The sequence below is a fragment of the Jaculus jaculus genome, chromosome 8 (assembly GCF_020740685.1).
Source record: "Jaculus jaculus isolate mJacJac1 chromosome 8, mJacJac1.mat.Y.cur, whole genome shotgun sequence".
Taxonomy (NCBI): domain Eukaryota; kingdom Metazoa; phylum Chordata; class Mammalia; order Rodentia; family Dipodidae; genus Jaculus; species Jaculus jaculus.
Window position 1 is genome coordinate 118,272,444 of NC_059109.1, and position 21,351 is coordinate 118,293,794.

Consider the following 21,351-nt stretch of genomic DNA (forward strand, 5'->3'; position numbering starts at 1 on the left):
AGTTAGAATGAGATGGAAACAATTTAGAATGAGAAGTCGGGAAATCTGACTCTACCACTAACTCAGCAGGTGGCCTGGAAAGCACCATTACCATTTTTATATGCTAACCCATCATTCTGATTAGGGATGATATATATAATGGAGAGAGAGATTTGTTGTTTGGTTATTTAATTTTCCCTCCGTGGGTAAGAATATAGCAGGTTTTACACACATATATGTGGTGTGTGTTTTAAAGCAAGTAAAGATGCCCCAGAAACTCTCTGAACCACTGTGCAGGGATACCTCTCAGCCTCACCTAGAGGCGAAAATATAAATGACATTTCTGGATCAACCAGGTAGTTTCCTTCACCTGGCTTTTGGCTGAGTGAGTCCTGTGGCTGGCCCGAGTCCCAGTCTCACATGACTAAATTACTGGGGAGGAGAACCCAGAAAGGACATTTTATTCACTTAGCGGGTGTTTCCTGGAATTCTTCACGGAGGTGATAGTGAAACGGGACCGCATTTGCACCAGAAGGTGAAAGGCCAGTTCCTGGCCACAGCACTGTGAATCTCACACTGGAGAACATCTGAGTCCGTAAGCTGTGAGAGTTGGGGACAGGTGGCACCATTCCCCACCCAGCCCTCGGTGGGCTCCCTTGCTTTCTATCTGAGCAAGACAGAGCCCCACACGTGGGACCCCCACACCTGGGGCAGTTTAGCTCTCTCAGTGACTCAGTGGTGCGGGACAGCCCATTATCCTTCTCCCTCACGCACGGGTGCTGGGCTTCAGAGAGGCAGCAAGGATCTCCAGGGTCACAGTGACCAAACCTTGACTTGAACCTGGGTGCCTTGAACCTTTACTGTCTCCTGCCTGCTCTGAGGTTACGTGAACGTGCTATAACTACAGCAAATCAAATCCGCCCGTCATTAAAAACAGAGAGGCAGTTAACACTACCTACACAAGACCATCATAATAGGAGGAAAAGACCATGACGTCAAAATAAAAGAGAGACTGATGGAGAGGGTGAGGGGATATGATGGAGAGTGGAGTTTCAAAGGGGAAAGTGGGGGGGGGGTAGGGAGGGAATTACCATGGGCTATTGTCCATAACTATGGAAATTGTCAATAAAAAATAAATTGAAATTTAAAAAATTCTTTATGCCCTAAAAATCAACAACAAAAACAAAAAAAGGCAGTGACAAGTGGATATTTGTCACTGAAAAATCCAGGAAAGGGCCAGTGAAAATGCAATTTCAGAGCCAGGCGTGGTGGCCCAGGCCTTTAATCCCAGCACTCGGGAGGCAGAGGTAGGAGGATCGCCATGAGTTCAAGGCCACCCTGAGACTACAGAGTGAATTCCAGGTCAGCCTGAGCTATGGTGACACCCTACTTCGAAAAACCAAAAAAGAAAAGGAAAGGAAAGGAAAGCACAAAATGGGGTTTCAATGGCCAAATAAAAGAACTGGAACTGGACAGTACTGTGTGTTTTCTCAAGGAGAACAAGGACTGGGAGCACGGAATGAAGTCAACAGGGGTCACACAACAGGGGAGCAGGCTATCCATGCTTCAGGGGTGCCCCGAGACCCCCTTCTGCTGTCTCTGCTCCTGCACCATATAGGTTCCTTCACATGCACTGGGCTGAACAATTTTAATGGAGGCTCTCTCCTCCTCTGTGCCGGCTCCTAAGGGACACAAGGTCCCACCCTGATTTGCTCCTGATGAGCTAAGTCCCTGACTAAGCAGAGGGGCACGAATCCAGCCGGGCCAATCTCCTCAGGCCCCAGTGATTGATTGGTCCAGTCATCAGCATGTGACCCAAGTCTGGCCAATCAGAATCCTTCCTGGAAATTTTTCTATCTATAGCTGCTAGGGAAGACTTCCAGGTTCCTCCCAGGACCAGAGGCAACCCCAGATAAAGCAACCTGGCCTTTGGCTGAAGGAGGCTGTCAGCAGGGAGACGCAGAGGCAAGGAAGGGTCTTCAAGAGGATTTGCAGGGGGACAACTCAGATCTGCCCTTTACAGCCACAAGTCTTGCCCAAGACATTTTTCACTTCCGTTGGCCCAAGAAGTGACCCCCCAGAAAGCAGAAGAGATTTCCAGGGATGAAAATGAGAGTCATAGCCGGGCATGATGGCACATGCTTTAACTCCAGCCCTAGGGAAGCCAAGGGAGGAGAATCATCGTGAGTGCAAGGCCACCCTGAGACTACATAGTGAAGTCCAGGTCAGCCTGAGCCAGAGCGAGGCACTGCTACAAAAAACCAAATATATATAGTCATTGCAGCACTAAGGAAGTTCTGGAATATTCTCTGTTATTTCTATGGAAGCTGTCTCACTGGGGTCTTGGAAATCTGGTTATTCCCAAGATGCCAGGCCCCAGCAAGCTCCTCAGGGCCAGGGACCTCCCAAGGACATCTCTCTGAAGGCCTTCCTTGCTAGTGGACATGTAAATATCATTGGTTTGTGGGTGTCATGAGACAAAGGACCCAAGTGACCCTCCTACTCCATTTGGGGAGAGATGGCTCCCTTCAGCTAAGCAGCGATTCATAGAAACCCTTTTCATATTCTATGTGCTTCCCAAGGCGAGAGACACTCAGGCCACCACCTGACCTGCTCAAGTCTAACTCTGCGGCCTTCTGGGAGAGGTTACCCCCCCCACCCCCACATCCCCCTTGGCTTACACAGGCCGCTTCTCGCACTTGCTCACATAAACGCTGGGCAGGGACGAGGAAATCCAGGAGGAAGCTCAGGCCGTCTCCCCGGAAGTCAGAGTCCAAGAGCCGGAAGACTTGACCCAGGACAGTGGGCGCTGTGGCTTCAAAAGGTGGATAGAGGCCCGCCAGGGCGTGCTGAATGGCCGTGTCCAGGGCCGAGGGGTCCTGTCGGGGACAAGCAGTGAGGGTGAGCAGTGACAGCAGCAGCGATTGCAAGGTCAGTGGCCTTCTGGACACCCTATGAGGAAGGACCTATGGCTGATGGCCAGCGCTACTCCATCCGTTCACTCCCACTCAACTCTGGAGCTCTCCATCCCCACCCAGTGATCGTCTCCCATCCAGTCAGATTTCATGACCACCTCCCCAAGCTCCCAACAGCCCTCGGCCATGTCACACACAGCCACCCCCCGCCCCCCGTAGCTCACGCCCCTTTGGCCCTGTCTGCCTCTTCCATGACAACCTCAACTCTTCCTCACCCAGGTGACCGCAGAGCCACTGTTTTCAAATGTGCTGCCCCCTGCTCAACAGACCTCAAGGGCTCTCCATCGTTTCCCCGAATCCAGGTCTGCGCATAGCGCCAGCCTCCACCACGACATTCTCTCGCTCCCCCAGCCTTGGCTTTGCCCCTCCTCTTCCACTCCTGCCTCACCTGGCCAGTCCTCCTTCCTTCTCGGGACTCAGGTGAGCCCTCATCTCTTCATGAGGTTTCCTATGACGTCTCCCCTGCCTCTACCCAGAGATGTCAGCTGTTCCTCCTTCTGAGCTCCTGTAGTGTCCCGCCAGAGCAGTTCCCACACTGGCTGCCTGCTCCCCAAGGGCAGGTGTAACAGACAGAACACCACACCAGCCCCCCCCCCCACAAAGTGCTCACATCCGAGTCTGTGGATACAGGCAAGGCTGGGGGTGCAAAGGGAGTGAGTGCAGCTCATCCGCTCCTTGACTCTGCAAGTGGCCCATGGTACTCACAAGACCCTCAAAAGTGGGAGGGGATGTGAAAGAGAGCCAGAGGGAATGGGACTAGAGAAGCAAGGTCAGTGTTGCAGTCAGCTACAATGTTGCTGAGATGACCGTCCCAACCAGACACAGTGTCATGGGAAGAAGAGATTGATCCCAAGATTACAGACAGTTCATCGATGGTGGAAGAGGCTGGCTCCCGTCCATGAATCCAAGCAGAGACAGAGAGAGAGAGATGCCACTAGCAGCCAGTAAACACCAAAATGCAGCAACAGGGACCCCTGCCAGAGTTCACCTTTGAGCTGAAATAGATCCACCCCCAAACATGCCCTGTGCTGGAACCCAGGCTCCACCCCCTAGTGACACCTCCCCTAGCCAGCCAGATGAAGACGAGACTTAGACTTACAAGGCTTATAAAACTCCTGAGGGGCTGGAGAGATGGCTTAGCGGTTAAGGCGCCTGTCTGCAAAGCCATAGGACCCAGGTTTGATTCCCCAGGACCCACGTAAGCCAGATGCACAAGGTGTCTCATGCATCTTCATTTGTAGTGGCTGTAAGCCCTGGCATAAACATTCTCTCCCTCTTCCTCTCTTTGTCTCTCTCCCTCTGCCTTCCTCTCTCTCTGTGTGTCAAATAAATAAAATATTTTTCTTAACTCCTGAGTTGGGGCTGGAGAGATGGCTTAGTGGTTAAGGTGTTTGCCCACTAAGCCTAAGGACCCAGATTCAATTTCCCAGTACTCATGTAAACCAGGTGCACAAGGTGGCCCATGTGTCTGGAGTTCGTTTGCAGTGACTACAGGCTCTGGTGCGCCCATGGTCTCTATCTGCCTTTTCTTCTCCTCTTTCTCTTGCAAACAAATAACTTTTTAAAAATCCACTTGAGTCTATGGGGGACATTCATTCACATTCAAATCACCACAGCCAAACAGATGGCATGCTGCTGGCTCTGACCCTGGAGAAAGAGCCTGGGACTGTGGACATCTTTTACAGCTGGAGAAGGCAAATTGACTCTCCCCTGGAGTCTCCAGGAAAAAATGCAACGCCCCCTCACTCGTGATTTTAATCCAACAAGACCCTGTCAGGTTTCTGAGATAATCAAGATGGTTGTTTTAAGTGCCTACATTTATGGTCCTTGTAGCAGCAACAATAAAAATAACAGTGCGTGGGGCTGGAGAAATGGCTCAGCAGTTAAGACACTTACTGCAAAGCCTAACAGCCTGAGTTCCGTTCCCCAGTACCCATGGAAGCCAGATGCACAAAGTGGTACATGCATCTGGAGTCCATTTGCAGCAGCTGCCAGCCCTAGCATACCCATTGTCTCGGTCTCTCTTCTATCACTCTATGTTTGTAAATAAATAAATTAAAAATATATATTTTTAAAATACAGAGCAACTGCTGACTCCTGTTCCCTTCTGAGTCCCTTGGTGCCTGCTACAAGGTCTGGCACAAAACAAGTGGCTCAGAAAAATTTGTGTCAGGATGAACAAAATGTCCCTCCAGAACCACATTTTCTGCATTTATAAAACAGGCAAATTGGACAAGGCTGGAAGATTCCAAGCAACTATGGTACAGAACCTGAGGGATATATAAAGCCCAGTGGAATATATATAAAGCCGTTCCAGTCCTCCCTGACTGGCGGTGGACTCTGGGCCCATTAATTATTGAGGAGCAAAGTGAGGCGGGAGGAAGTAGAGACCCAATGCAAACAGAGCTTACTTACGAGGCAGAATAATTTTTATAAATGAAACCTCTGGGGAGGACAAGGAAATAAAGAAGGCACTTGGAGGAGGAGGAAACAACAGGACTCCCTCGCAGAGCCAGATTCCAAGGCCTGGAGACCCCGAATCAGAGACCAAGGCCCCTCTGACCTGCTGTCCACGCGGGGCAGACCTCCCCTGCTGGCAGAAGGAATGAATGAGTGAGTGAGTGAATAAATGAACGTCCATAGCCCCAACCTGGAGGACAGCAGGCTCTGGGGCTGACATGCTGCCCAGAGGAGGGGACAATTCATTTGCCCAGAGCAAAGAAAGAGGTCTTCAGTGTGGCAGAACAGAGAAAGAGTTCCCTGGCCCGTCTAATGCTCCCAGCTCTCACCCACGGATATCTACCCCGTGTGAACATGGGGATGGGGGGGGAAGGGGACAGAGAACTAGAAGACCGCATCTGCCATCCAAGGACACGTGGATTAAGTCCACCCCACCCCACACACCCCACTCCCTCCCGCCTGTGTAGGACACCAGCACCCCGACACCCTCTGGCTTCTACCCCCATGGGCTGCCTTAAGTAGAGTCCTGCCCTCTCTGGGCCTCTTTCTCCTGAGTAGCTTGAGCTGGGCTAAACTTTGTTTTGTTTCTGAAAATGTAATCACTCACTGTCACTTTTAAAATTTTACATGTAATGCAATCGCTCACTGTCATCTTCAGAATTTCATTCGTAATGTAATCACTCACCGTCACTTTCAGAGTTTCATTTGTAATGTAATCAGTCACCGTCACTTTCAGGAATTCATTTGTACTATTAGCATTTACTGCTTTTCTTCACATCCACCCACTCCGTAGACGCATACATAATCTGGTGGATAAACATTTTGCTGGTGAGAGGACTGCGGCCCAGCTGTGGGGAGAAGGCTCGCTCTGCCACCTACTGGGTATCTGTCCAGGCCAATTGCTTCAGTTTCCATGCCTCCGTTTTCTCATTGTAGAATCTCAGATTGTAAGCGTACCAGACTTCACGAGTTGACTTAGATTAAGCGTGATCATTATTATCGACAGAAATTCCCTGCACAAGGTGCACTAAGTGCTCGCTGAGTCTGAGCCACCTCTGGGGTTGTCTCAGATAACACTGGAGTCACACCGTCAATGAAGAGCCACAGCAGAATGCGACTCCAAAACTACAACAGTGATGCAGTCACCAGCTCTTACTTTATTTGTGTAAGTATATATGCATTTATTATACATCTATTATGATAATCGCATGTATGGACTGGGATTCTTGATTATATAAAAATAGGGTTGTTTGTAAATAATTGTTATACATATTGACATAAACACAACATATAAATATATGAGGTTGAGGAGATGGCTCAATGGTTAAAGACGCTTGCTTACAAAGCCTGCCAGCCCAGGATTCAACTCCCCAGCACCCATGAAAGCTGGATGCACAGTGGTGCATGCATCTGTGATCCCAAGGCATTATAATAATGAGAGGTGGAGACGAGAATCCGAGCTCAGGAGTCAGCAAGCAAGGGACCCTGTCTGTTTCAAAGAAGGTGGGGCATAGACACCTCAAAGTTGGCCTCTGATGGCTACCTGTGCACCGTGGCATGCACGCCCCTACACACACAAATACATCTTTTAGAATAGTACCTGTATCACATGTTTGTGCGTGTTCTTACGTGTGCAGGTGCATGTGCACGTGTGTGCATGTGTGTGGAGCCAGAGGACAACCTGGGGTGGTGTTCCTCTCAGAGGCTGTCCACTTTTTTTTCTTGGAAACAGAGGCTCTCAGTGGCCTAGAGCTCACCAATTAGGCTAGCCTGGCTGGCCAGCGAGCCCCACAGACCTGCCTGCCTCCACTTCTCCAGTGCTGGGATTACAAGTGCATGATGCCACACCCGGCTTTTCTGTGCGTTCTGAGGACTGAACTCAGGTCTTCATGTTTATAAGGTGAACACTTTAGTAAGCTATCTCTCCCCAGTCTCAGCACACAGTCATTATGTAAAATAAGCTTTCTTTTTACCTTTCTGTTTCTATAAAAACAAATTACAGCCTGGAGAAATGGCTTAGTGGTTAAGGTGCTTGCCTGCGAAGCCTAAGGACCCAGGTTCCACTCTCCAGACCCCACCTTAAGCCAGATGCACAAAGGTGAGGCAAGCGCAAGGCCACACATGCCCACTAGGTGGCGCAAGCGTCTTTAGTTGGATTGCAATGGCTGAGGCCCTGGTGCGCCAATTCTCTCTCTCTCTTAAAAAAAAAAATACTTTGCCAGGCATGGTGGAGCCCGCCTTTAATCCCAGCACTCGGGAGGCACAAGTAGGAAGAAGGTCACTGTAACTTTGAGGCCAGCCTGAGACTACAGAGCGAATTCCAGCTCAGCCTGGGTTACAATAAGACCCTACCTCAAAAAAACAAAAACAAAAAATTACCTTTTAAAGAAAAAGCAAACAATGAAAACAAATAGATATTAAATTCTAGCTGGCATTCCTTAAGGCTCAGTTCCTGTCTGTGTCATAGCTGATGTCCTAAGTATGGCTGCATCACAACCTCTAGGAAACGGTCAGCTAAACTCTCTCTTCCTAGAGGTGTCTCAGTTTACCCATCTGTGACTGGGATTCTATCTGCCATCCTGCTGGCCTCAGCTGACACCTGGGGCGCCAGGAGACAACAAATATGAAGGGTGTCTTGGGAAATGACGTCAGGGCTGCTTCCTTGCTTATTGTAGCTATTATTTTTATATTTTTTTCTTTGTTGTTGTTTATTGTTATTTATTTATTTGAGAGTGACAGAGAGAAAGAGGCAGATATATATATACCTCTCTCTCTCTCTCTCTCTCTCTCTAGAGAGGGAGGGAGGAACTCCAGACGCGTGTGCCCCCTTGTGCATCTGGCTAACGTGAGTCCTGGAGAATCGATGCTTGAACCAGAATTCTTAGGCTTCAGAGCTTAAGCAAGTGCTTAATCGCTAAGCCATCTCTCCAGCCCGCCCCCCCCCCCGCCACTTTTTAAAATTTATTTATTTGCAAGGAGAGAGAGGGAGAATGGGTGCACCAGGGACTTTAGGCACTGCAAATGAACTCCAGATGCATGTACCACTTGGTGCATCTGGCTTTATGTGGGTACTGGGGAATCAAACCTGGGTCGTTAGGCATTGAAGGCAAGCCCCTTAACCACTGAGCCATCTCTCCAGCCCTTGTAGCTATTCTTACTCATCTTGTCAAAGCTCAGGCCCCAGGTCCTGGGTGCAGGCTTCTCCTGGTGCCTTCCGGAATCTACTAGTAAGGCATCCTGTGGGAGGGACAACGGCAGTCTGAAGCCAGGCATGGTGACACAGTCCTGTGTTCAAGCTCCAGGCTAGCCTGGGCTACATAGCAAGACTCCGTCCCAAAAATAAATAAATAAATGAGTAAAAATAACAAATAAATAAATAGAAGAAACAGCAGCAGCCTCCAGGCATCTGCTGTGCTCATGTCGCATAATACACAATAACGTTTATTTTACATGATGAATGCGTGTTGGAGCAGGGGACACAGCTCACTTACACTGTCTTACATGCCCCACACGAGTACAGAGGTTCATCAGGACACTACATCTTGCAGGAAAAGACGTGCAGGTGTTCCTTGCCCAGAGTCTCAGAAGGAGGAAGACACAGAGCTGGGATCCAAGCCAGACTTTGATGGGCAAAGTCAGCCCACTTCTCTTGCCTCTGGATGCCTGCTCTGCCACGGGCCACCGACTTCCGGGGTGGGCCTGTCCACCTCTATTTTCCATTGGTGCCTAAAGCAACTGTTTGCCTCTGAAGAGCGAGCCTGGCCACTGAGCCGCACGTGGCTCGGACAGGCTGACCCGATCCTCCACCCCGGGGGAGTGGGCACCCTGGGCCAGCAAGCAGGATGCTGCACACGCTCTCAGCAGCCATCTGCTTGCCACAGGCCTGGCCCCTCTGCCTGGCTCGGTCCTGCTCAGCAGCGCAGGGAAACACAGAGCAAAGGGTCCCCAGTGGTTGCTGGGAAGAATCCTGGCCCCTCGCCATGGCAAATGAACCTAACAGCCCCGCCCGGGACCACAGGAGCCTGGGCACGGCTGGCCAGACCCAGGCGCCTGAAGTGATTTCCGGGAAACTTGATAGACGTGTTTCCATTCCTTCTCAGTGAGGGAAGGCCAGCCCAGCCCTCAGCTGAGCATCTCTCAGGGGCGGAGCAAGGCAGGGTAGAGCACTGAAAAGGAGGAAGGCGAGGCCCTCTGCAGGCCCACCTATCCGGCCCTCTGCAGTGGGACCAGAGGACCTTGGATCAACAGTTTTTTAAAAACAAAGGAGTTCCATATTTCTTTTTGCAGTGCTGGGGATGGAAGTAGGGTCTTGAACGTACTGGGCTAGAGTTCTCCCACTGAGCCACATCCCCTAGCCCCTGGTCTTTAAAAAAAAATTATTTATTTATTTGTTTAAGAGAGAGGAGGAGATGATACAGAGACAGAACGGGCACTCCAGGGCTTCCAGCCACTGCAGACTAACTCCAGACACATGCATCACTATGTGCATCTGGCTTGACATGGGTACTGGGGAATCAAACACAGGCCATCAGGTTTTGCAAGCAAGTGCTTAAAGCATTGAACCATTTCTTCAACCTCCATGTTTGTTTTATTTTAATGGGTGTTTGGGGCTGGAAAGAGCTCAGTGGTTAAAGGCGCTTGCTTCAAAGCCCAGCAGTACAGGTTTGAGTCGCCAGTACCCATGTAAAGTCAGAGCTCAGAGTGACGCGCGCATCTGGAGTTTGTTTGCAGTGGCAGGAGGCCCCAGCGTGCCCATTCCTTCTCTCTCTCTCTCCTTGCAAATAAATAAGTACATTTTTCCAGCTGTGTGTTTGGGGCTGGAGATATAGCTTAGTGGTTAAGGCACGTGCCTACAATGCCTAATGGTCCGGGGTTCGATTCCCCAGTGACCACATACAGCCAGATGCACATTCAATTGGAGTTTGTTGGCAATGACTGGAGGTCCTGGAGAGCCCATTCTCTTTCTCTGTCTGTCTCTCTTTATCTCTCTCTGCTTTCAAATAAATAAATATATAAAATGTGTGTTTGCATTCATGTGTGTGTTGATGTATGAAGGGTGAACAGCCTTCCCTAAAACTAAAGGGAACTAAAGAGTTAATAGCTATCCCTAAAGCTTGTGGGCAGTAAAGAAGTTTGGCACCCTTCCCTGATTGATGTGCTCCCCTTAGCCTAGATGCCCTTGAAGGACCAGGGATCATCTGGGTGTCCTCCCTTAGACATTCCTGGCTGAAGAAGCCTATTCCGAACAAGGACACAAACAGCTACAATGTTCTTATCAACTGCACCTGGTACAGTCTGTTTTTCTTAGGATCCTCCTCATACGTTTGAATCCCAATCTTGCTCAATGCTTCACCCTTCATCCCTCGGGAAAGCTGAGACCCCTTGCTGCTTTCTTTCAATATAACAATCTGTCTGTAGAGATCTCTCTTTTGCTTTTCTCTTACACTTTCCTTACAGTGCACGTGTGTGCATGGGCACGTGGAGGCCAGAGGACAAACTCAAGTGTCGCCCTGGGGAATGCCGCTCACTTTTTGTTGCGCTGTGTTTTGTGTTAGATCGGGTCTCCAACTGGGAGGGAGCTCACCAGTTAGACTAGATTGGCCAGTTGAGCGCCCAGATCACTCAGCACTGGGGTGCTACGATTACAGGGATGTGTGGGTTCTGGGGATCAAACCGAGGTCCTCATGCTTGGGGAGCAAGCTCCTTACCAAATGAGCCATCCCCACAGCTAAGGCTGACCTTGAACTCACTCCCTGTGTATCCCAGGCTGAGCTCCAACTCACAATCCTTCTACCTGTGTCTCCTGAGCGCTGAGATCATAGGTGTGTACCAATCTGAGGCACATTTTAATATCTTGCAGTGAGTCTGTGCTATTAATGTAATTCTGATTGTTATTTTTTATTTTATTTTATTTTATTATTCATTTATTTATTTATTTTTGGTTTTTCGAGATAGAGTCTTGCTCTAGCCCAGGCTGACCTGGAATTCACTCTGTACTCTCAGGGTGGCCTTGAACTTAACAGCGATCCTCCAAGGTGTAAAAATGTATGTTTTTAACCTACGTATTGACCCCTGTAGCCTTTACTTACTTAGTTCAATATGCAAATGTTTTATACCTCCACAAAGAGACTCCCTCCTTGTCAACTACCTACTCCTAAAACACTTGCACTGCAGTGTTTAAAAAGAAAACTTTCCATGCAGTGTGATCCTAGAATGTGCCTAGAATATGCCTAGGCTCAGATTAAGACCAAGTGGGCATGAAGCGAAGTGTTAACTATAGTTACCCCGAGGGCTGTGAGGAGGGAGGGGTGGGGGCCTCACCAGGCAGGGTTTCATTCTCATTTTTTCAGAGCTGGCTACATTTTCCAAACTTTCTGGAACTGGCTCGTGTAGCTTTTATAACCAGGGGGGAAAACATAAAAGTGTGATTGTGTGTTTTTTAAGTCTGCCCCCCCCCCTTTTTAATGGTCTCAGCAGATGTCGTTAGCTGGACCTTCTGAGATGTGGGCTGGGTTTTCTTAAAGGTCCAGATCTTTCCACTGACTCTGACAAGCCAAGATTCTAGTTTTCTTTGGCACCGCTGTTTCCTCCTCTTCCTAATGGGGAAGGGGGAGGACTGGGAAGGGCCGAGGTGGGCAGGGTCCTAGAGCCGCCTTCCATGTTCACTCTGCTCTGTGGGTGTACGCCCAGGGAGGGCTGGGGTGTAGCTCAGTGGTCCAGCACTTGCCTAGTGTGTGTGAGGCGTGGGTTCCATTCCCAGCACCACACATAAAGATTAAAAAGGCTTAGGAAAAGTGAGATTCTCCATTTCCCCACATGTAAGAGGGAAGCACTGAGCATATCTGTCTCCAAGGTTCCTTCCAGTGGAGGTCATTCTAGGAGACCAGTGTAATCTGGTTCTGGAAAGAGCAAGACTGGGGTTTCTCTGCTCGGGGGACCAGGGACAGTCTCAACTAGCAGCCATGATATAAATGCCTTCACAGGAGTGTGAGCAAACACCTCCTGCTGAAGATCACTGACTATCCTCCTTAGGGAAGCCACAGGGTGCCACGGAGCTGGAGCACCCAGCACTACTGAGGCCTGACCTTGCCTGATTTACTGAGTTTTCAGTAAAATGTCCCCGAGTTTTGAAGATTGGCCAAGGCAAGCATCTGCAAGCCAGATGCAGCCCAGCAGGTGTCGGGCTGTGACCTGCAGACTCCAGTTCCAGAGACACTGCTCTTGAGTTTGTCTAGGCTGAGACGCTAAAACCGGCCTCCCGGCTGCCAGGAAGTTCTTGCTGGTGTCCAAGGAAAACTTCTTGTGCCTAAAGTCTTTTTCGTGTGTGTGTGTGTGTGTGTGTGTGTGTAGATCTGTGTGAGAACTGGTTCTTTATAAACAAACTCCCAAAACTTCTTGTGCCTAAAGTCTTTGCGTGTGTGTGTGTGTGTGTGTGTGTGTGTGTGTGTGTACAGATCTGTGTGAGAACTGGTTCTTTATAAACAAACTCTCAAAACTGGAAACGCGGCCCAGATGCTATGAACCGGGACGCAAGTAGGCAGCAGAAGAGCCCGCTGAAATCCAGCTCTGTTGTGGGTCACCTGTGTGACCTCCAGCAAGTCACTTCGCCTCTCTGAGCCTAGTCTCTCCCTCATCCCTGAGCTTCTGCCCCGGGTTACCATCTTGCACATGGTGATCCTTGATACAGGCAGGGCCAGACCTATGCTAAGAGGATACCATGCTCTGTTCTCTCTTCCAACTTACTCCATGGGCTGGGCATCTTGTTCCCATTGCACAGACTAATATGTAGAGGCCAAGGCTGTACTGCTAGTCAGCAATAGACTCGGGATGTAAACAGGAGCACCAGTTGAGGCTTCCCATACCCTTCCTGACACAGAGGTCCAACTGTGGCTCTCCCCTGGTCAACACTGGGTAAGCCCCCTACTGCCCCAGCAACTTGTTTACCAAAGGCTTGTGGTCATCAGCCAGCTCCCAGCCCACCTTTCCTCCTCTACCAACACACTTTCTGCCTAGCCAGACCTTCCCCACCTCCCTCCTGCCCGAAGTGCAAGGCTTTCTTGCCATGTTCATACCCTAATTTATTATTGGACTAACATATATATTATTATTTAATGTTTGCCTTTCTTTTTTAAATATCTTGTTTATTTATTTGTTCGCAAGCACAGAGAGAAGAGAGATGAGAGAGAGCGGGAGGGCGGGGTGGGGAAGAGAGAAAGAGAGAGAATGGGCATACCAGGGCCTCTAGTCACTACAAACAAACTCCGGATGCATGTGCCACTTTGTGTATCTAGCTTTACGTGGGTATTGGGGAATCAAATTCAGGTCACTAGGCTTCGCAGGCAAGCACCTTAACTGTTGAGCCATCTCTCCAGCCCTAATGTTTGCCTTTCTACCCATTCATTTTTTTTTTTTTTACTTTATTGTACATGTTCATGCTATTGAAATCACTCCTAGGCCTGGAGAGATGGCTTAGCAATTAAGGCACCTGCCTGTGAAGCCTAAGGATCCAGGTTCAACTCCACAGGACCCACATAGGCCAGATACACAAGGTGGGTCTGGAGTTTGTTTGCAGTGGCTAGAGGTCTTGGCACACCAATTCTCTCTCTGTCTCTCAAAGAAATAAAAAATACAATAAATCACTTCCTAATACTAAGATGAAAAGCAGTAAGATAAAAAAAGGAACACGAATCTAAATTCAGTCGCAGAGGGGTCCCCTTGAAGACCTGTAACTCTGTATCCCTGCTCACACCGTACCCCTCTCTGGACAAGGCAAGCTCCTGCCCGCCCTTCTGAGCCGTGCCATGTGGGCATCTCTCCTGTAGCTTTTCATGACATCTGTGCCGCCAGGCAGTCGCCCTCCCACCACTCATCACACAGCCAGACCTCTTAGCAAACCACCTGCCCGTATACCCAGTCCCCAGGGGCCTGGCACCCAACGGAGGCTTGCGCGGAGATCACCATGAAGTAGGTTGTTTGCAATGTTGTGTTCACTGAGCTGGATTTGTCCAGCGACCCCCTAAGCATGGGAAGATGCTTCGGGAGGCCCACGGACTTGAAGCAAAATCACAGCAAGAAGCCAGAGCCAGCTGGGCCTGGTGACCCAGGTCGACAATCACAGCTTCTTGGGAAGCCGAGGCAAGTTCACAAGTCCAAGGCTTGTCTGGACTGTATAATAAGGCCAGCCTAGGCAACTTACCGAGACCCTGTTTCAAAATTAAAAATATTAAAAGAACACTTGCAACAAAAATCAAACAAACAAACAAAGAAAATAATAAAAATTAAAATATTAAAAGAACGCTTGGGGATGTAGCTCAGTGGTAGAGTGTTTGCCTAGAAGATGTAGGGCCCTAGGTTCAATCCCTTAAAAACAAACAAAAACAGCAAGAAAGTTCCTCCAAATCCCTCACAGTTCTAATGACAACAGAGAGAAATCCCCAGGCTGGGCTTAATGTGCCCTGTATCCTCTCAGACACTTCGTCACTATTTCTGGAGCTGAGAGGGTTCACGGCCAGCCTTGTCCCAACAGACTGTACCAATCCACCAGCCTGCACTATGGAGATTTTCAGTGGATTTTTTTTTTTTTTCCATTTAGTCAACAGATACTGATTGCTCACAGTTATGATGTAAAAGATCCCACTCAGGAATAATTTATTTATATAGTAAGTTGATTTAAAGAAAAATACTGGGAAGCCAGGTGTGGTGGCGGACGCCTTTAATCCTAGCACTGATAGGAGGATTGCCATGAGTTTGAGGCCACCCGGAGACTCCATAGTGAATTCCAGGTCAACCTGAGCTAGAGTGAAACCCTACCTTGGAAAACAAAACAAAAGAAGAAAGAAAGAAGGAATGAAAGGAATTAAGAAAAATATTGGGTAAATAAACTGCTTTTGTTGTTTTCTTGTACTGTTTTCTCCAGCAAGTGGATGGATATGTCAAAGTTGTTTCAATGATGGTGCTTTGGAAGTGGGAGGGATGGACAAGCCCTGAACCCCTTTGCTACAGCCTCTGGAAAGCCATTCACCAAATCGTCCCACAAGAATCATAACTGTGGGCTGGAGAGATGGCTCAGCAGTTAAAGGTGCTTGCTTGCAAAGCCTGAGGGCCCAGGTTTGAATCCCCAGTGCTCATGCAAAGCCAGACGCACAATGAAGCGATGCATCTGGAATTTGTTCCCAGTGGTGGGAGGCTCTGGCATGCCCATTCTCTGTCTTTGTCTCTCTCTCTCTCTCCTTACAAAGAAATAAAATTAAAATGTTTTTTTAAAAAAATTATAACCATGGGCTGGAGAGATGGCTTAGCAGTTAAGCGCTTGCCTGTGAAGCCTGAGGATCCCAGTTCAAGGCTCAATTCCCCAGGATCCACGTAAGCCACAGAGGCCCTGATGCGCCTGTTCTCTCTCTCCCTGCCTCTTTCTCTCTCTGTCTGTCTGCCGCTCTCAAATAAAGACAAACGAACAAACAAAAAAAAAAAACCTTTTTAAAAAATTATAATCATGCCGGGTGGGGTGGCGCACGCCTTTAATCCCAGCACTCAGGAGGCAGAGGTAGGAGGATCACCATGAATTCGAGGCCACCCTGAGACTACATAGTGAATTCCAGGTCAGCCTGAGCTAGAGTGAAACCCTACCTCGAAAAAAAGTATATAATCATGATGGGTGTCACAAGGGAGGCTGCTAGAGGGATAGCTAGCTATACCCCAGAAGGCTTTACTGAGGAAGTCATATGTGGGTAGAAGTTTACAGGATGAACAAGAGTTTCTTTGGTGAGGGTGTTTCTCCCAGCAGAGACTGTATGTGTAAAGGCCCTGGGGCAGGAGGGGGCATGAACCTTAAGATTTTCCCAGCCAAGGCCAAAGTGCTCAGAGCACAGGGGTGGGGCCAGAGAAGTGGACCCTTTACAGTTTAAAGACAGAGAGGAGGAAGATCTGCCCACCTTACCCACTCAGGAAATACCTGCTGAGCCTTTCAGAGGGGCAATCCAAGGTTGGACCCTTGATTTGATGGTTGAGGGTTCACCAAGGAGCTTCTGGATTCTAAAACTAATAACAACTGAGTTACATCAAAACCTGGAGAGTGGGGCTGGAGAGATGACTTAGCGGTTCCCAGGACCCACGTTAGCCAGATGCACAAGGGGGCGCACGCATCTGGAGTTCATTTGCAGTGGCTGGAGGCCCTGGAGCGCCCATTCTCTCTCCCTCTCTCTCTCTCTCTCTCTCTCTCTCTCTCTCTCTCTCTCTCTCCTCCCTCTTTCTCTGTCATAAAAATAAACAACAACAAAAAAAAAATCTGGAGAGCTTTGACAAATAGATGAACAGTGGTTCTGGGGTGGGGTAGCAGCTGACCGTGGGGTTAGAATTCTGGCTCCTCATTCCTTGTGGGGGTGTCTTTAGACAGCCATTTAAACTCCTAGGTGTCAGGTCTCCATCTGAGATATTGAAGAAAGAGCCTCACCCAGGATCGCATCGAAGGAAGATAACCACTGGCTCCTAGGATGGATTTTCAGACTACTCAGTGCGTGCGAACCTGCGCCCTGTTAGTATCTGGACTTGGTTTGGAAGTCTATCTGCACGTGCAGGTGTCTGCCCATATTTGACAGTATGAGACAGCAGACAGATGAGGCCCTGTGTTCAGTGTGTGTGTGTGTGTGTGTGTGTGTGTGTGTGTGTGTACACCTCTATGTAGAATTCTGGGCGTGGATCCGCACAAGAGTCAAAGCCCAGCCAGACCAGCAAGGTGGATCACAGTCGAGGGGTAGAGGCCCTGGCCTGTCTACACAGCCCTTCCCAAATCTTCCGAGATTTGCAAAATCACTGCTGTGAATCCTGAGGGCTTCTGGGCCTGTCTGGAGCTGAGCTGGGAACTCTGAAAACAAACTCCGCTTTCATTCCTCCTTCCCAGACACTGGCACAAACTCGCACACACCTCTTCCCCAGCGTCCCCACCTGCCCAAGGTGCCAGTCCAGAAAGCCCAGCAATAGTCCGGCTGCCCTCCCTCTGCCCCTTCGACAGTCACCTCCCCATCCCGTTCCCATGGGAGCACCCCATGGCCAGGCCATGGTGTATTGACTTGGCCAAGCCAAGGACCTAGAAGAGCGAAAGCACCCCAAGTTTGGGTTAGCAATTCCCACTTTTCCAGACTGCATCCCTCCTGGTCCTACTGCTGGGGGAGACTCTGACTCCAACCCCTTCCAGGCCGTTTTACTTGGAACCTGGTGCAGCCTGTCTGTCCATCAGTGTCTAAAATGCAAAACCCCAGGTCTTCTGCAAGACCCGGGAGCCTGGATTCCGCCTCGAGCTGTGCTCTGGGCTGGGGTGGAGAGAAGTTTCAAAGTCGTCAGAGTCGACTCCATCCATTTTAAGCCCAGAGAGGTCCAGCCAGACAGGACCCCAGCCTGAGTTAGAGCCCACGTTCCTTCTTGCTCTCCCCAAGACGACGAACCCACCCCTCACCGAAGCAGTATCCCTAGGGGGGAGGGCTGTTGGGGCAGAACTCAGTGGTCCAGGCCTAAGCGGGCGTTACCATGGTGACGGGATCACCGGCCGGTTGCTCTCCTGCTACGTTGGGGTCAGTGAGTCCTGGTGTCCGTCTGTCCGACTCAGATCCATTCCCGCCTAGCCCCGGAGCGCGAGCAAGCGGGGCGGTCCGGGGATGCAGAGCCCGGCTTCATTTCCCAGGGGCGAGGGGCGGCCCGGCCTGAGACGGGAGCAGAGGGAAAAGGGACTGAGGACGCCGGAGAACGAGGGAGGGAGAGGCGGGCTACCCGCGGGGCGGGGGGTGGCGGCAGGGGCGGAGCGCGGCGGGACAGCAGTCTTTTGTGCGGCGGCGCCTAGCCCGGCTCCGGCTCCCGAACCGGGCGTCCCGCCCGCCCAGAGCCCACCGGAGCCCTCCTGCGGAGTGCCCATCGCTACCTGGGCACTCCCTCCTGCTCCCCTACCCAGGACTACCGAGTCAGGGCTAGCTGTTAGGCTCCCCTCGCCCTTTCCAGCAAGTCACGCAGTCGCTTAAGCCTCAGTTTTCGCCTCTGTAAAATGGGTCCGCAGTCGTGCCGATCGCGTGCGCGCACACACGCGCACACACACACACACCCTCTTAAATTCGGGAGCAGGAGTCAGTATCGGTCCCAACACTCTTCCCCCACGAAGTTTTCCTCTCATCCTGATCTCCCAATCCAGGGCTTGGGATGGTTCTGCGCTTGTCGCAAACAGCTGACCCTGTGACCTTAACAAAGCTGCTATTCCCACCTGGGCTTCGCAAAGGAGCTCCAGAGAGCTGCCTGCTGGAAGGGCCTCCGTGAAGCAGAGAGCAGGACTCCCTACAACCACTCTGCCCACGCCTTAATCTTGGGTTCCCTAGACCCCAGGACTATGAGGAGGGGAGGCTTGTTTGGAAAGCACTAAGGGCTGAGGGTCCAGGAAGAGGCTGACACTTTTGGATCTGGAAGGGTTGGGAGGGATTCCGTAAATCAAAGTGAGGTGGGGCATCCGTCACTCAGTACTTGCGGACAGAGTCAAGTAGCTACAAAACTGATTCCAGAACTGGGCAGAGTTATCTAGCTCTAGGATCGGGTAATTAATGACCTTACTGTATTAATAACCCTCCTGTGTGAATCGCAAGCATTCACCCTGCCTGGTGAACGATATTCCAAGCTCTAAAGAAAAGTCCACTCAGCCCATGTCTAGCGGTACCTGGAAGCCCTCTAGGACTGCACACAATAAGAAAGGCCAATCACCCAAGAGGAAATTAGATTGTTGAAGGAGGAAGGATGGACATGAAGACACAAAGTGACAATCACCAGTACAGTGGCCTCTTGTGTCTCCTGGCATCTCCTCTACCCTTCATACCCACGCGGGCTCTTCCAAAACTGCGGTATTCAGTTCCTCCCACAACCAAGAGTGTGCACACCTTCCTGTCACACAGATACACACATGCATCAGACCTGGGTGATTTGGGCCCATATAATGTGTGGCCTCCAGGAGGTTCTGAGCCTGGGGTCCCTCCTTTGTGTGGAGAACGCCACTTCCATGATTCAATGAAGCCAGTGGCTATGGCATGGAAGAATTCCTATGCAGGGCATAAAAAAAACCAGGTTCATGTTTGGGGAGAAATGGTTGTGAAATCAGCCTCCAGCTACACAGGCTCAACTCCTAGGCTGGGTTTGTTCCAGGTCAGGGGCTTTCCAGGGGCTTTTGTTTTTTTTGAAATGAGTGACTGAGCAGTGACCCCTCCCCCCATGGCTACACTAGACTTAAGGAAAATCTATCCACGCCTGGTCTGATGTTTGGAAAGAGCAGATGGGAGGTGAGGTTCAGCTTATCCTCTGGGTGGCCTTGGGCAGATTGCTCCCTTCTGGGAGCCACTGTGATGAATGTTGGGCATCTCCTTGGCTGGGGGTTTTTGGGAGAATCCCCTCACATCATCCACTGGTGCAAAACTGTACCTGAGTTGTAACCCATCTTCAGCTCTCCCCATGCCTGCGAGACTATCCGGGCCAGAAGCCAGGAGACTGACTGGGAGAAAGCTCCCTTGGGAACAGGGAAGTTGCCAACTTTGGGCAGAATATTACGGGATTCAGAATTCATTAACTCCTATGGTAAATATTTGTGCCAACTAGCAGGGTGCCAATTAGCCAGTGCTCATGGACATTCAGCAGTCCCCTACCCACGACAGGCATCACTAATTGATCATAGACCTGCCGGTGGCGCCCAGAAGCAGCCTCAGAAGCCTCAACACAGCACAGACAGCTGCCACCAGTCAAGTGTGGGTTGTCCTTGGGGGTTCATGTGCCATGTATCTGTTACCTAAATGGGAGCAAAGACTGACATGGATGAAGACACAGGCGCCTGAGGCAGAGGACTTGGCTCAGAGTCTTGCCTTAAAGGCCCCAGTAGGATGGGAGGGGGGACTCAATGGTAGAGCACTTGCATTTCATGTGAGAGGCCCTGAGGTCCATCCTCAGCGCAGCAGAGAATGTGAGAATGAGGAGGTACTAAGGAACTTGTGAAGTGTCAGCTGTGGAGACCCGGAGCTGTGGACACCTTCAGGATCTGCTTCCTGGACAGCCCGCTGTGAACGGGTGCCCTGGTGCATTTTCTGTGGCTGTAACACAGTACCTAAGGCTGAACAACTTATAACCCCCCACAAAAAAAGAGGTTTATTCAGCTCATGGTTCTGGACATCTGGTGAGGGCCTCAGCAGCCCACATGGTGGTGATGGGGACAAACCACAGAGAAATCATAGTTCAGGGACTCACCGTTTCTTCCCAGTGCGGACTTGTCCATGGGTAAGCTCCGCACCAGAATTCCCCTCCTGCCCCGGCTGGGAGGCCGACCCAGGCCTTCTCAGCAGCTAGGCACTGCGTAGGCTTTTATCTTTTCCTCCTTCTTCCATTCCACATCTTCCTCCTGCTTCCTCATCTACCTTCCTCCTCCTCTTTCTGGTCTTCTCGTCTTCATCCTCTCCCCGCGTCTCCTTCTCCTCGACCTCTGTGTGTGTGCACGTGTGTTTAGGTGTGTGGAGGCCAGAGGTCAACGTTCAGATTCTTCCTCCACCACTCTCCACCGCATTCTTTGAGACAGGGTCTCTCACTCAACCTAGAGCTCACCAAGTCCACTAGACTGAGCCCGTGAGCCCAGGGGATCCTCCTGCCTCTACCTAACCCCCCCCCACCCTCCGCCCCAGTTCTGGGATGATGGGTGTGTGCACTGTCATGTCCAGCGTTTACATGGCTGCTGGAGATCTGAACTCAGGTCCTTTTGTGCAGCAGGCACTTTACCCGCTTAGCCACCCCACCCCCAGTACCTCCTTTTTGGCACAGGGTCTCAGTAACCCAGACTAACCTGGAACTCAGGAGCCTCTGTCCCCCAAGAGTGGGATCACAGGAGCGTCCCACCATGCCTGCAGGGGTTGCAGTATCAAATGCCCAGTCTGTGCCACGGGCA

At 50.4% G+C, this 21,351-nt stretch overlaps 1 protein-coding gene across 3 annotated transcripts in view; it reads right to left on the reverse strand.

The window, feature by feature from the left end:
• The window catches only part of Kiaa1755 (KIAA1755 ortholog), a 47,377-nt gene extending 26,625 nt beyond the window's left edge, over positions 1–20,752 (reverse strand). For 2 of the 3 annotated variants that reach the window (XM_045157459.1, XM_045157457.1), the window contains exons 1-2: positions 17,933–18,117; positions 2,661–2,858 (exon numbers count right to left, since the gene is read on the reverse strand). In XM_045157459.1, coding sequence (XP_045013394.1) covers positions 2,661–2,858; positions 17,933–17,935 — 201 coding nt within the window. In that variant the 5' untranslated portion in view covers positions 17,936–18,117. Of the gene's footprint in view, positions 1–2,660; positions 2,859–17,932; positions 18,118–20,663 lie in introns of those variants that run through there. The other variant, XM_045157458.1, reaches the window with a different exon arrangement.
• Between the last annotated feature and the right edge of the window lie 599 nt (positions 20,753–21,351).